Source organism: Squalius cephalus (genome assembly GCF_949319135.1).
Source record: "Squalius cephalus genome assembly, chromosome: 25".
In the NCBI taxonomy this organism is placed as follows: Eukaryota; Metazoa; Chordata; class Actinopteri; order Cypriniformes; family Leuciscidae; genus Squalius; species Squalius cephalus.
Window position 1 is genome coordinate 12,181,536 of NC_137146.1, and position 16,304 is coordinate 12,197,839.

Below are 16,304 nucleotides of genomic sequence, written 5' to 3' on the forward strand. Positions count from 1 at the left end.
CTCCACTCCATTTATTATACTAAATTAGATGCACCTGTTTGAGGTCGTTAGCTGCATAAAGACACCTGTCCACCCCATACAATCAGTAAGAATCCAACTACTAACATGGCCAAGACCAAAGAGCTGTCCAAAGACACTAGAGACAAAATTGTACACCTCCACAAGGCTGGAAAGGGCTACGGGGAAATTGCCAAGCAGCTTGGTGAAAAAAGGTCCACTGTTGGAGCAATCATTAGAAAATGGAAGAAGCTAAACATGACTGTCAATCTCCCTCGGACTGGGGCTCCATGCAAGATCTCACCTCGTGGGGTCTCAATGATCCTAAGAAAGGTGAGAAATCAGCCCAGAACTACACGGGAGGAGCTGGTCAATGACCTGAAAAGAGCTGGGACCACCGTTTCCAAGGTTACTGTTGGTAATACACTAAGACGTCATGGTTTGAAATCATGCATGGCACGGAAGGTTCCCCTGCTTAAACCAGCACATGTCAAGGCCCGTCTTAAGTTTGCCAATGACCATTTGGATGATCCAGAGGAGTCATGGGAGAAAGTCATGTGGTCAGATGAGACCAAAATAGAACGTGTTTGGAGGAAGAAGAATGATGAGTACCATCCCAAGAACACCATCCCTACTGTGAAGCATGGGGGTGGTAGCATCATGCTTTGGGGGTGTTTTTCTGCACATGGGACAGGGCGACTGCACTGTATTAAGGAGAGGATGACCGGGGCCATGTATTGCGAGATTTTGGGGAACAACCTCCTTCCCTCAGTTAGAGCATTGAAGATGGGTCGAGGCTGGGTCTTCCAACATGACAATGACCCGAAGCACACAGCCAGGATAACCAAGGAGTGGCTCTGTAAGAAGCATATCAAGGTTCTGGCGTGGCCTAGCCAGTCTCTAGACCTAAACCCAATAGAGAATCTTTGGAGGGAGCTCAAACTCCGTGTTTCTCAGCGACAGCCCAGAAACCTGACTGATCTAGAGAAGATCTGTGTGGAGGAGTGGGCCAAAATCCCTCCTGCAGTGTGTGCAAACCTGGTGAAAAACTACAGGAAACATTTGACCTCTGTAATTGCAAACAAAGGCTACTGTACCAAATATTAACATTGATTTTCTCAGGTGTTCAAATACTTATTTGCAGCTGTATCATACAAATAAATAGTTAAAAAATCATACATTGTGATTTCTGGATTTTTTTTTTAGATTATGTCTCTCACAGTGGACATGCACCTATGATGACAATTTCAGACCCCTCCATGATTTCTAAGTGGGAGAACTTGCAAAATAGCAGGGTGTTCAAATACTTATTTTCCTCACTGTAGGTTTAAAGCAAATAAACATCATTGGACCAGTATTTTATTTTTTCTGAATATATACAAAAATCACACAGAGGACAACTCACATCTTTATTTTATACACTATAGAAGTTGTGGAGGAACATCTGTACCACCTCCACTAGAGTTCCCATGGGTTGTGGCATGTGATATTTGGAAAAACTGGATGGTGAATGATGGGCTTTTGGGCGTTTGATTGAACGCATATCACTGGGCTTTCTCTGCAAGTGCAGCGGCCTCCTTCTCCTTCAGTGCTTCCTCTCTCAGTCGAGCCTTCCTCTCCATGTTACGAGCGGTCAGATTGTCATGCCGACCAACCGCCTGTCATAGAAGACATTTATTAAAGGATCTGACAGCCATTAAAGACGCCATTTCATTTATACACTGTTTTATTACCTGTTTGCCAGAGATAACCATACCGAGGCACGCCAGGAGGGTCAGTGCCATCATGACATAGCAGGCCTTCACGCGCACTCTGTTCCTGGAAGCATCAATCATCTCAAAACTGAAAACAGCACAGTATTTTCATTAGTATAGGCATTAGCATAAAATAGTACACCCACAAATATATGTTTAAACAAGTGAAGTCCTACTGTATAACGCTGTGACTTTACAAAGAAAAACACTGAAAGATTAGAGCAGGGCATATTTACAGATTTTCTCATTTGATTCAATAGCTAATACCCCAAAAAAACTTTATTTCTTTTTGAATGAATCATTAAAAAAAGAGGTCATTCATTTTGTTGACATTTGCGCTGTATGTTTCTGATTCACTAAAAAGAACAAGTTCAGGAGTCATTTCTTTTTGAATCTGGCTTTTTCCTACTATGGAAGTCAAGGGGGTACATCAACTTTCTGGTTACCGACATTCTTCAAAATATCTTCTTTTGTGTTCAGCAGAAGAAAGAAATTCAAACAGGGTTGAAACAACTAGAGGGTGAGTAAATGATGACAGAATTTTCATTTTTAAGTGAACTATTCCTTTAACAATAACCACACAGAGGAACGATATTGTAGGAATCACTGTCAAAACTTTTTTTCCCCAGCTGATTAACGATAAAACATTGACAGCCAATCATTTAAAGCGGCAGATGACATCACTGCAGTGCACACTTATAATAAACAGAGCGCTATTGGTGTGTGGACACTAATATAGTTACGGTATTAGTTATCGTTCTTGGTGTGAACAAGCCTTTACATATACATTCTCTCACAAAGCTACTAAAAATAGTCATACACTAAAAAAGACTGATCTTGGGAAATATCACGATTAATCAACAAATCATTATATTCACCAATCCCTAGTGAAAAGCAACTGTATGTATGGAAGGTCACAAAGGACGTGCCTGTTCTGTTTTGCATCTAACCATCACAAACAGAGTCCACTCTGATCTCCCTCCAGATACCATGAATTACACTAATTACCTGTCATTACACTGGAAGTAAATCTCATTTAAACCTTACAGCAGACAGCTCTTGTGTTCCACCAATAAGCTGGCACATGACCTCATTAACCAACTACACGTTTCATGCCTGAAACTGGGGGTTTCTTCAAATGTAAAGAGGAATAGCCCACTTACGACACAAACTCTGGAATCTGCTCTACGGTTTTGAATCGCCCGGACCACATCAGAATCTTCTTATCCCAGTCTGTTGGGCGGTAGCCTGGCACTTTAAACCCAAGCCGTTGAGCTAAAGGCAACACCGAGAGATGAGAAACAAGGTGTTAGTGAGGAGAAGTTGGTCTGTTGGGAAAAAGATAAAATTCCCTCTGGTATAATCTGATCCTTGTAGAACAGCCAGAACAGGAACTTCTCTTGCTCTACAAGGTAATTACGCGGTTGCGTGCTACATGCATTATTATTTTTTTGCTTTGCTTTGCAGGGACAAAACGTGCTGGAATGACGTATTTCATTCAGCACATCAAAGTGCCGTGTCATTTTGAGTGCTGTGTCATGTCCTATGCCACACCTTCTAATGCAGGCAGGTAGAAGTGAATGGATATTTAGAGAACTGACCCGGTTCTGTGGTCTGTTGGGGTGTAGATGCCCCTTCTTGAGGCTTGATGCACAGTCTTCTGCTCCCTGTGTTCATCACGCCTCTCTGCCACTGCCCTATGAGGGAAAAGGGACAATTAAAGGGATAAGTCAGTCTAAAATGTAAATTCTGTCAACATTTCTTTCCTCAGTGGAACACATAAAGACAATTTTAGCTGAACTGTCCCTTTAAGGCTGCCATGGTGATCAATTTTGGCTGTATGATGATGTTTATACAAAACTAATATGTTATTTCCTGTTACATTTGCACTTATTATGAGTCCAAAACACTTTTTTTTTTTCTTACATGAAATTTCATTTAAGAATTTGATTTCTCATTTGAGCAGCTGTTTTAATAATTTTATTTATTATTGGATAATTTGAACATTTCATTTATCATTTCAAAATTGTTAGAAATAAACTTACCTTTGTAAATGTAAAATGTCCAAACTATACTCAGAAATTAGAGTATAGTTTCTTTCTATATTTAAACTATATTCAGACTCACCGTAGCAATTATAGTTTCTGCCAAACTATTTCAGTTACAGTAAACCTGTTATTTATTGGAATATTCTTCAAACAAGCTTTCACAATCTTTTCGTGTCATTATCATTAATACTACTGTAACTGTATTATTCTGGCAGAAACTATAATTGCTATGGTGAGTATGAATATAGTTTGAATAAAGTAAATATAGAAAGAAACTATATTCTAATTTTTGAGTATAGTTTGAACACACACACACACACACACACACACACACACACATATATATATATATATATATATATATATATATATATATATTAATATTATATATAACAATTATTATTATATTATATTATTAATTATTATATTAATATATTATTAGTATATTATATTATATATATATATATAGAGAGAGAGAGAGATAGCAGTTACATATATATTAATAATACATACTAATATATGAAAAAAGTTTGTAAATGTATTGTTGTATTTTGTATATTTCATTTGTAAGTTGTACATTTTTGTAAGAGATTAGATATAGAGCTCCAATTCTTCTTCTTTTTGATGACAGCTTACTGAGCGATACCAAGTTACCACAGCTGTTACTAATAATTATTTACTATAGTAAAGAGATCAGATAGAGTTATAAAATCGTAAATTCACAAAAGGTGTGGCTGTTTTCACGTGTTAGATAAAACATAATTAAAAGTGATCAAATTCATGCAATAACCTTAAATAACCTCATGAATCCAATCATGCCAGTATCGAAAAGTTAAACTACGTCATAATCGTTTATAATCATGTGTTCAGTGCTTAGTGTTGTGCTAATAAGTGTGTGTCAAGAATGCCCACTGTCACTGTGCCCAGTGCCAAAGCTCATCACACGCTGCGTCCAAAACAAACTTATGGAAAATACTGACCTATTAAAGAGCCAAAGGCAGCGCGAGGCCCGCGGATCATGTTGAAGATCATGACTTCTGAAGAAAAATATAATGAGAGAAAAAGAACAAATTTAAGGCATGAAAGCCTGTCCAGATCACAACGCTAGGTTTAGTTCCTCTACCAGAATAATGAAAGTCAGTTCGAGTTCGTACTTGAAAGAGCGCAGAGCTGAACGGAGCTGAACACTGAAGGACCCTGAGAAGTCTGAACAGCTCATGGGAGCGCCTGTTAAGGACATGCGTATGTGTTCGTAACACGCATGTGGTTGTAAAAAGCATAGTTAAATAAGATAATATGCACAATATTTGAAGTTCTTCATAATATTTCACATAAAGCACCTGTGGATTTCACACGCTTACGTTTAATCCTGATTATAGTGAGAAATAATTACATCACATAATATCTGTTAAAATGGCTCACACTAGTATGAAAAATACTCAGTAATTATCTGTAACATTATTTAGTTTGTGTCAAAGACAATAGTTTTTATAGTAAGTATAATGTAGGCAGTATTTGGACACCCTCGGCGCGCAGGACCTCTTCAGAGTCCAGTATGGCGGCGCCCGGTGGAGTTCTGAACTGTGAGGACTTTTCAATGTTTCAGGTAAAACGAGCGAACTTGACAATGGTTAGGATAAAAAAAATGATGCAGGATTCTTAAGCGCACATTGATTTTTATGAGCACGGTGTTATGATGTTTACAGGAAAATATGTACAAATGTATGACCCTCTGGTCTGATGCACGCAGTCGTGTGGTTAAATAAGCAGCAAAGCAAACATGACACTGCTTTTCTTTATAAATATAAATGTATGCATTAAATGACCTATAATTTATACACAAAAACAATATACAGAAATTAAACGTTTTTTTTATTAAAGCTATTAAGTACATATTTATGTGTAAAATTTGGGTAGTTGACATCATGAACTCGTGAACTTTTTTCAGCATCAGGATTTGATTTGAAGGTGAAGTGAAATTTTAGGTGTTGTAACAATTTCCCCTTTTTTAAATTTTTTAATAACCTCTTATTTATTTAATTTCAATTGTACGATTTATTTCAATTCAGTTAATTATGTTTGCGTCCCTCAGTTAATATGAGCTTATAAAGCTGCATATATAATAATTATACGAGAACGTAGTTTAAAAATGGGTTTAGATGAACTATAACATGTCACACTGCAGGACTCTGCTTGAAATGGTGTCAACTATCCATGTGTAGTTATGTTGTTTACATTATAAATGTAATATGTGATGAATACGGAGGGGTTTTACTTTAAGATAAATTAGTAATCAGTACTATTAATATTCCATAAATGGAGAAAATTATTATTAAGGCATCAGAACAACGATTTCATTGCTTACAGTAAATTTTCTGCTGTTTTTCTATCCGTATGTCCTCTAGGAAGTATTAAAAGGGATGCGCACCATAGATGACAGAATTGTCCATGCCCTTAATACCACTGTGCCCACTGTGTCCTTTTCAGGCAAAGTGGATGCCACACAGACCTGCAAAGAACTTTATGAATCTGTATGTATCACCTTACAAAGTGCTTTTAAATAATCTAAAGTGATTATTAGAGATACCCTAATTCTGTGATTGATGTATGACTTATTTTAGTGATCTGTCACTAGTGTGTGATGTTTAATTACAAGCTTTGTCCCTGTATTTTCTGTCTTTCAGCTCATGGAAGCCCATCTGTCCAGAGATAAGGCAATAAAATCATGTATTACAGAGACCTCTGCTGTCGTCGGACAGTTACGTGAAAAGAGGGCAAAAGATAGTGACAACTTGTCAATTATCAAGCAACTCAGGAAAGAACAAACTAAGGTAATACCACTGTCTGCCACCAGGGGACCCATGAACTAGTGTTATGTAGTTTTATCTGATGACTCATAACCAAAGCTATAGACGTTGCCCAACTTACATATATAACAGAAAATAAGCGGAACCACGTGAATCTGTGCTTCTCAAATCCAAGGTTGCTTAAAGTTTTGTTTACATTATTATATTGCATTATGGGTTGATGTTCCCTTTTATATAATTTGAAAGAAGGGTTATTATCGTTAAGTAAAACTATTAAAAACATTTCTGTTAAATAAAATAAAAAACTTAAACGAAAATTAGAAAATGTTGCCTCGGCAATAAACTGATTTAAATTGAAGCACTAAAATTAAGTGGAAAATAATAAAACTAAAATCAACTGAAATAAAAACAAATTGAACCTAAATAGCAGTAGTATTTAAAAAACAAATAAAATGAAAACCGCACATAACAAAATTTCTAAAAATTAAACTTGAATATAACTAAAACTATAAAAATAAATGCTAATTAAAAATATTAATAGTTCTATAATAAAACTGAAATAGCACTGTGTGGATGTCTGTTCACAAATGGCTGAAATCGAAATCTTCTGAAATCTTCTCAATTTGCCTACAGTTAAAAATCATGCAGTCTGAGCTGAATGTTGAAGAGGTGGTCAATGACCGGAGTCTGAAGGTGAGGTTTTTGAGTGTCTTCTATTGATTCTATTGAACATGAGCTGTTTTCTTTCAGAAACATGTCCCTGATGGCATTTCCCTTCTAGGCTTTCAACGAAAGGTGCCGAATTCACTACACCCCTCCCAAGATCAAGTGAATGATAGTTCTGTTGTCAACATGAACCACACAGTGTTCTGAGGACCACACCTGGAGCTGAGCCGGGACATTGACCCCAAACATCTCACAAACCCTCCTCCGCCAGTGTGCTGTCTGTGGCTTTGTGTTTCTACAGTGAAGGAACACTACCGTTGCCCTAGTCCTGTAAACCTTTTTGTATAAATACTGTACAAAAGATTTTATTAAAAATGAAATGTTTTCCAATTACTGAAATGTTATTTGCTTTGCAACACAGCGATGAGTGTTCAGTTGAAGAGGAGGATACGTTTCTTGATCTGTTCTCAGACCTTGACATGCCCACTAGTGTCAAAGGTTAAAGCAGGGGTTTTCAGTTTCTTAGATGCCACGGACCCCCATCCTAAAAATTTAAAAGACCAGTTCTTGTATAAAGGCTCTATTTATACTGTGAAAAATTAATATTATAAATTTGTCAAAATATTATTTGGAAAAGATTTAGCTTCTATTCAGTTACATTACTACGTTTAGTCTATGTATTTATTTAGATTAATTTTATATTTTTTTAATTAGTTATTAAAATCAGATTATTTTTTAATCACTTATTTAAATCTAAATATTTAGTTTCAATTCAGTTACATTACATTTAATAAATGTTTAGTCTATTTAGAATACAATTATTTTTAAATTATATTTTTAAATCATTCTTAAATCGAATATCTAGTCTGTTCCGTTACATTATAATATTTAAACTTTTAATTTATATCTAAAACCTTTTAAATTGAAATATTTAGTTTCTATTCAGTTACATTACATTTAACTTATTTATAATTTATTTAAATCAGATTTTTAGCATTATTTAAAATCTTTTAAATAAAAATATTTAGTTTCTATTCAGTTATCTTTAATTAAAAAAAATTTTTTTTTAGACTGACATGTTTATTTTAATCATTATTATTAATCAAAATATGGATTTATTTTATTTAAATCCAAAATCTTCTAAAAAATGAAATCAAAATATTTTAGATTTTTTCATGGACTCCCTAGCACTCATAACTTGAATAACAAATCCATACATGCCAAAAGTTCACAACTTTCCATCAATGCATTTTATGTAAATACAGTACATTATAGGCAATCGAGTATAAAACTACGATTTACTGCATCAGTATCACTAAGTACAAAGCCCAAAATGTGAAGAACAAACTATACGGCATGGATAACTAGATGTGAGTTAATTGATATTTTGAGAGTAAGGGAGGGAAAACAAACTGTTATTGTACAACTGTCAAAAATATTATGGAGACGTGTATTTAAAGGATTGCTTAATTCACAATGAGTTATACACACTAGTCAAGAAATCAATTATTGATTAGATCATCACATGTAATACATGAGTTAACATGTTTCATCTTCAGATGTTAGTATAACATTTACTGTGTAAAACTGGTAACAGTGGGATTCATGAGTATTTTGGGCAATATTCATGATGATTTGATCTTTCTGGAGGTTCTTCAGAAGTATTCAATGGGATCATGATGAGCCTTGGATGTCTGTATGCTGTGCAGCTCCAGTTTTTCTCCAGCATGGGGCAGGGTTTTATAGACACGCAGATGAATATAGTCATCCTCACCTACATGCACCTAAAAACAGATCATTTAGAAAAGTACATTCAAAAATCATTATAGTTCAGGATTGTAAATGTTATCTGAGGCTTGCTTTTACATATATAATCAGTATATTAACAGGGTCCCCCCCTAACCCTGTGTGGTTGGTTTTACGAATGAACTTATACAGCCTTATGTTCATTCATTAATTTCTCTTACCTTAATAAAGTAATTTCGCCCCGCAACAACTTGCGTTTTAAAAGATTTGGCGGTGAAAGCGTCAAACTTGCGGCCAGCTTTATCCTCGGCATGAGACTTTATCTGAGGAAAAACGGGAGTTGTCAGTGAATGTCGCTGTATGACACATCACATCACTATTTCTGTTTTTCTGCAATGTAAAGTTACTAACCTCGTCGCATATTTTCTGCACCTCTTCATCGGCATCTTTCGCCTCGGATGTTCCGCCACAAAGTAAAGGCATTTTGAATACAGAAGGTTAATAAAAAAAAAAAATACTCGGGAACGTCTGCTCACAACAAGATTTACCGTTTATATACTGTCTATGAGATTTACTGACTGGAATGTTTACTTCCTGGATATCACGAGACATTGGACGAGACCATTTTTGTGGAATAGACCAAAGAGGGTTGTAGTGTATCAACAGAGAAAGACCTGATATATAATCTGGTGTTGTGCTTAAATATATATCTAAATATTATAATTATTTAACTTTAAATATAAAATATCGATCTTCTTTATGTTAATGTATCTCTGTTCATGGTTTATCACCCCCGTACAGTGGTTTGAACCTCGTATTACCGCACATGTTACTGGTTAGGGCGTGGTGGATAGTTACACCAGAGCCCGTCTACATTCTCTGGTTACACTGACATTTTTACAAAATGAAATATTTTAAATTTAAATAATTATTTTAACATAGTTAAAATAACGATAAGGCACGATAGGTAAATTGAGACACAACTGCCATTGAAATGACTGGGGAAAAAATGTACTAGTTGGGTGAAGAACAAGTTCAAAAACTGTTGAACGTTAATTTGAATGAAACCAAACACACAAACCAGTTTTGCAAGGTTCTCTAAGCCAGGTAATCTGCATTTTTTCAAGCTCAAACCAAACCTAAAAAAATGTATAGAAATGGCTTACATTAGTCCTTCAACTCATATTTTAACATTTCATTTTGTAATAGATAGGCCTATCCCTCAGATTTTGTCTAGAGAAATTGTTCTGCCTATTTTTGTCTATCCATCATTTACTCAACATCATGTGTCTATCCATGTGTTCATTCATCCCCTCCCAGTTCCCTTTACTGTCAAAGACATAACACTCATGGTTAATGACTAAGCCATACAAGATGTTATCTAAAGAACATTTACTTCATGTACTCTTTGATAAAAGTTTAGTTTTTACTTCAGAAACTAAAGAAACAACCTTAAAGAATTACAAAACCCTTCTTCCATCTATTACTAATATTTTAGTTTCTTCAGAGTGTGCAAACCCTTACGAAAAAGAAGTTCATTCAAGTGTTTTATTAGTTTACTTCTTTTAAACTAAACATAAGAAAAGTATACTTTCAGTCTACATTTTATATACTTCTCCAAATTATACTTTATGTACTTCTCAGAATTATACTTAAATTAAACTTAACTGTACTTGACTTATACTGAAAGAAAAGTCCAAGTATATTTGGCCAGTACTTGTACTCAATCTTTTGATCGAGATATACTTAAAAGTATAATTAAGTATTCAAAGTATACTTGGCTTGTAGTTGTGTTAGCTCTTTAGATCGAGTAGCCTATTAAATGTACTTTTTTTTACATAGTTTTTCATATACAGTCTTATGAAACTTACATTGTTTGAAAATATTGATTAGAATATTGATATAAAACAGATATGTTTCTAATTCTGCGTATCTAAATTTTTGTGTTGGCTAGTCCACTGGTAGTGTAATTCACGCTTCTACTTTTCCCCACCATTGACTGAAAGCCATCCATGTTTTCACTGGTATACGGTAGGGGGCGCCATATGACACATCTTCTAGTACAGAATCTCCGGAACAAAACACAGGAGAAGAATAAGCTGAAACAAGTGATAGAAGATTGCTCACTCAAATGTTAAATAACGTGATCATCAAACATTAAACAGCGTGTAAATCAAAACTTACCAAATGAAATGAAGCGTAACCCATGAAGAGAAAACGACTGTGACGCTTTGGACTTGATCTACTCCATCTGTTTTGATCATCGTTCTGAATCTGATCAAGGCGTAGTCTTTGACAAAAATGAGATTTTCTCAACTTTTTTTGTTTAAAATGTTGCCTTGCCTTGAAACTTACCGACATTCAAGTGTTGATAAAAAAGGATGCTTGAAGCTAATAAAATGTTTTTAAGATTAAAGTATAAAAGTATAAGATTCAAGTATAAAAAATAATATCTACATTTGAACATAGTAGTATACTGCAAGTGCAAAAAAATATATAAATAGTAAACTATAAGTATAATGTTAAATGTTCACTTTAAGAAAACTTACAAGTATACTTGCAGTATAAACTACTAAACTAGTAGTTTACTGAGAGTACACTTCAGTGTGTACTTTCATAAACTAAAAAAAAATACTACTTGTATTAAAATAGTAAACTACTAGTATACTTATAAGGTCACTAAATGCATTACAAATGAGAAACCTAGTTGTGTACTTGAAGTTTACTACTCTTACACTTATAGTACACTTAAACGTATACTTTTATATTCTAAAAGTGGGCCAATTTAGTTCCAAGCAGTATTGAAATAGTACACTTACAAGTTTTCTACTAGTACACATTGATATTAGTATAGTTACTAAACAAAGTATACTTTAACATTACTTAAGTATACTTCATAAAATTAACTTTATGTAGCCTATACTTCTTTTTCGAAAGGGAAGTAAAGTTCACTATGTTGTGTAAGGCGTTTCCGTAACCATCAGAAATTTATGCAATGAAAAAAACTGTTGCCTTGACAGCCATTGTGCGCATGTATTTTTGTGTCATAGCCTACTCTGCACGTGTACTCATACAGTTACACAACCCGCACAATTATAAAACCAGTCGCACGGGAATAGTACAGTATGTGTGTTTGTCAGTCCTCAGGGTGTTATGTTAACTTCCTTCACTCTTTTGTTCTTGGTTTCAGACTCTGGGAGTGTTTTCAGCTGTAGGTTAGATACGATTCTAATGCGTTTATGTTTATAGTCAATAGGCTAGTAATACAATTAGCAGTGCTTCTGAGTCGAGTGCGCTTCTGTTCAATATTTTAAGACCGCATTACATGTTATTTACTTCAGCTGCTCACAATGGGAGATCACAGCGCTGCCCGTTTAGCACTTATAGTCCTTTCTGTTGTGCTGTACATCATTTGCATCGTATTCAACGCACTTGCTGGACCGGGAAAAGGTACGTACAGTATATAATCGGAATACTTTTTCTAAATAAATGATAGGTGCAAAAGTACATTTTGGTCGAATATATTGCTACAATGTTGTTTTACTTATCCACAGGTCCTTTTCTGAACACCACTAGTTCTATATCAAATAAGTACAATACCGAAATCACTCCGTCGGGATGGACCTTCTCAATCTGGGGTGTCATCTACACCTGGCTGTCCCTCATGCATGCTTACATCCTCTCCACTACCTGCAGGAGGTATGAACTCTGAGCTAGAATCAAATGATATCCAAAAATAAAGTGGTATGTAATAATATGCTGACATTTATTTATATTGTCATCACAGGACTGTTTATGGTCCAATGTACTGCAGTCCTGCTGTGTTGCCGTATGGATTCTTCATCACCTGGATTGCAAACATGCTGCTGAATATAGGCTGGCTTCTTCTGTGGGACAGAGAGTAAGAAGGACATTTTTTTATATTTTGAAATATAGGCTACTGTATATGTCCGTAGGGGATATTTGTTTTTTATGACCCCCACAATTTTGATTAAACGATCAAAATATGAGGATTTTTTTTAAAAATTAAAGGTAAAACAAAACACTAAACTAAGGTATTTATCTGAAAACAATATTTGGCAATATTAGGTTTTATTTTACTATGCAAAAGAATCATAGAAAAACCTAAAGCTCACAGGGAAAAGCATACATTGACTACTGCATAATCAAAAAATAATGTCTACACGATTTGGCTTGTTTCATTACGTTATCACTAATAAAACAATTGACTCAAATCTCAACTACGCAATACGAGTACAAAATCTTTTATAATATATAAATTAAAGCTACACTGTGTAACTTTTTAAGTTGATTCTTAGCAAAAAACACTTTGTTCTTTCAAAATTCATGTGTAATTACTTCCACCAACTAATCAAGTATTCTCGTAAGCGTACAATCTGCCATTCAGTATACATATGAGCGAGTCGTTCGAATGGCGGCAGCCATGTTGCGCTTCCATCTTGAAAATACATTAGCCAAAGAGGGACATACCTGGAAATTCCAAGCGGGAAGGAAGTCGACCGGAAGTTGAAGTCGGCCGCGTGCCACCATCTTGTAGCCTAACTTCACCTGCTGTTAGCATTCCATTGACTCCCATTCATTTTGGCGTCACTTTAACAGCGAATAACTTTACATCTGAGGCGTTTGAAGACTCCATTTGTCCATTATTTATTTCTAAAGAAACACGACAATGTATAAAATGCCCCATTACCTTGTAGCTTATGTTATGGCCCCGTAGAAGCAGTTTTTGTAAAAGTAGGCTAACGATTGCGTCATAACCACGCGACTCTCTGTCGCACAGTAGAGAAATTACCGTATGGACAGGAGGAGAAGCTCGCGGGCAATCGGGGAGACGTGGAGGCAAAATTACAAAATAATTAATCAGAATACCTAGCAAAAGTTTCTCCTGCTCCTAGCTCATGGACACCTCCTACTCACACTCTCCGTCTTTGCAAGTTTCGGAAGGGAATGATTCAGATTTCTTATGCCACAGCCACTAGAAGACAGACGGGTTGCTCACGTCACATCTACGTCGTCAAGCTCTGTTTGAGTCGGTTTGAGTCTGCGCGTCAGGAACGGAAGTCCTAAAAAATCGCTAAAAATGGGCTTCACTTGTCTCAATTGAGTTTCAATGAGATGGCTCTGTCCACTTCTTATACTGTCTATGGGAAATTCAAGCTTTGCCTTTTCGCGCTTTTACACTCAGTGGCACCGTGACGAATGCGAGGGGGAGATTACTCTGTAGGAGCCACCGTAGGAGTTAAAACGCCCTCGGAATGGGAGGGGCTAGAAAGTAATATTCTGTTGGTAGTCATATACGATTTCAACGCTAGATGGGAGAAAATCTTACACAGTGTAGCTTTAAGGGTGAAGATGTAAATTTTCCTGAACATCACTTTTGGCTGCTACTGTATATATGTATATATATTATTGTTATGTTTACATAATATATGTGTGTGTGTGTATATATTATTATATTATATATATATGTCTGGGTGTGTGTGTGTTTGCGTGTCTGTGTATTTATACATAAAATTATAATAGTATATACACACATATATTATGTAAACAAAAACTTTCATGTTAGATGCGATTAGTCGATTTGTATAATTTTTTATGTATTCACAATATATACTGTATATATATATTCGTAATTGCACTTATTTTTACATTTTGTAAATACAATTTCTTTGCTTGTATATTTAAAGAAAAAATTATGTATAAATTATATACAATTTATACATACATTTTTCTACAGTAAGAACATCTTTTGTAAAAACTCAATTTCCTTGCATTTATTTAAAGGGAGATGATTGCTGGATTTGTGTTTCTTGCCTTGATTGCCTTCACAAACTACTTGCTGATCATCTTCACCTGTCATGCCCTCAAACAATATGGATCCTGGTTAAACAAATATCACAAAGTAGACCTCTGGTGCATTCGGATATTGGTGAGATATCATTGAAATATTACTCGACAGCTTCTCAAACTTACATTTTAAAAACATTATGCAGTTTTTAATGTCGCATCTTCAACCTTGCAGGTTCAGAATGGCATTGCAACATACGCAACATGGACAACTATTGCCACCTTGATCAACTTCACTGTTGTGCTGAGCTATAACGCTGGAATGACCCAATCAGATGCAGCAACAGTCTCTCTCTCAATTCTTTTGGGTGAAGCTATTGCTTGGTAAGACCATAAACTCTAATAACTTATTTGAAATAAATGAAAGATGTTAATCTTGAGATTAATGCGTAATGATTTTTACAGGTTTATTGTTGAGACCTTTGTGTTTGAAAAGCACCTGCGATACATTCTGACAGTCTACCCTGTTGTCATTGTGGCTTTGAGCGGAAATATGACAAAGAACTATAACTCTGCGGATCCAAGTCGCAATGGCATTTACATAGGTGAGCCAGAACAAGCGCTGCATTGACATCATAATAGTTTTGCTGTTATGTTCTTAATCTGTAGTGTATTTCATGACAACCATATCGTGTGTTGTATTCCACAGCTGTTCTACTGGGGTTGGCTTGTACACTATTTGCCATCAAAGTGTTGCTGGTCATATGGAGGCATATTAAATATCCTCTCTACAGAGGCATGGATACAGACGAGGCCGTGTCACCGATGGAAATCGCTGAAAAGCAAAAAAAGATCTTCATTTAATCTGAACTGTTCATATTATTGACTTGTATATTTGTGTAATCATCCTACAATATGCTTTTTTTATTAATTATATTTATTTTTTAAATTGTTCAAATGTGTACATTGTTTATATGTACTTTTGATAAATAATAAAAAATAACATACAAAGCGTGTGTAACTGAGTTACACAAAATGAATTGCTCTTATCAAGGCAGGGGGTGTGCAGTGACCATGATCTGTGCACTGTTATGTACTTTTTTCTGCAGCAATAAAATCATAAAACTCACTAGAGAATCATAGTAAAGATTTAGAGGAGATTCCAAGAGGCTGGTCAGGTGATTGAATATAGAGTTACTATCATCACAATGCTGTTATATCAAATGTCAATCAAAATAATTAATTGAGTATTGCTCTGTGTAAAACAGTTTTTGTATTGTCTAATAACTCATCCTTACATGTGACAAAATATTGATATTGTTGATGAATAAAAAAACATTATATTATAAAAATTCAGAAACTCTTATATAATATTAAAATCTTCTATTAAATGTATACTCTTCTATCTTTATAAATTAAATGTTTGCTTATTCATTAAAAGGAGTCAAAAAGAAAGATAACTTTTATTTGTAATAATT

The 16,304-nt window shown here is 35.0% G+C and overlaps 4 protein-coding genes across 5 annotated transcripts; 2 read left to right on the plus strand and 2 right to left on the minus strand.

Annotated features, from left to right (window-relative positions):
• Positions 1-1,393: 1,393 nt before the first annotated feature.
• Positions 1,394-5,094, minus strand: fam162a (family with sequence similarity 162 member A). 2 transcript variants are annotated; one of them, XM_079863201.1, is made up of 6 exons: positions 4,923-5,094; positions 4,780-4,836; positions 3,353-3,448; positions 2,915-3,026; positions 1,731-1,839; positions 1,394-1,655 (listed from the first exon to the last, which is right to left on the minus strand). In XM_079863201.1, exons 1-6 carry the CDS (start codon positions 5,077-5,079, stop codon positions 1,542-1,544), a joined length of 645 nt encoding a protein of 214 aa, XP_079719327.1. In that variant the 5' UTR covers positions 5,080-5,094; the 3' UTR covers positions 1,394-1,541. The 2 variants fall into 2 exon arrangements, with proteins under 2 accessions (XP_079719327.1, XP_079719328.1); XM_079863202.1 differs by having other exon boundaries at positions 4,954-5,031.
• A 215-nt stretch (positions 5,095-5,309) lies between these two features.
• On the plus strand, positions 5,310-7,660 carry mix23 (mitochondrial matrix import factor 23). Its single transcript, XM_079863204.1, has 5 exons — positions 5,310-5,405; positions 6,205-6,330; positions 6,484-6,630; positions 7,240-7,299; positions 7,388-7,660. Exons 1-5 carry the CDS (start codon positions 5,355-5,357, stop codon positions 7,436-7,438), a joined length of 435 nt encoding a protein of 144 aa, XP_079719330.1. The 5' UTR covers positions 5,310-5,354; the 3' UTR covers positions 7,439-7,660.
• A 680-nt stretch (positions 7,661-8,340) lies between these two features.
• LOC307153727 (cystatin-B-like) lies at positions 8,341-9,623 on the minus strand. The gene is made up of 3 exons (XM_079863342.1): positions 9,430-9,623; positions 9,240-9,341; positions 8,341-9,056 (listed from the first exon to the last, which is right to left on the minus strand). Exons 1-3 carry the CDS (start codon positions 9,499-9,501, stop codon positions 8,928-8,930), a joined length of 303 nt encoding a protein of 100 aa, XP_079719468.1. The 5' UTR covers positions 9,502-9,623; the 3' UTR covers positions 8,341-8,927.
• A 2,424-nt stretch (positions 9,624-12,047) lies between these two features.
• On the plus strand, positions 12,048-16,272 carry LOC307153316 (uncharacterized protein). The gene is made up of 7 exons (XM_079862692.1): positions 12,048-12,468; positions 12,573-12,717; positions 12,806-12,919; positions 14,824-14,968; positions 15,062-15,210; positions 15,292-15,431; positions 15,536-16,272. The coding sequence occupies exons 1-7, from the start codon at positions 12,369-12,371 to the stop codon at positions 15,688-15,690; spliced, it is 948 nt and encodes a 315-aa protein (XP_079718818.1). The 5' UTR covers positions 12,048-12,368; the 3' UTR covers positions 15,691-16,272.
• Positions 16,273-16,304: the final 32 nt, after the last annotated feature.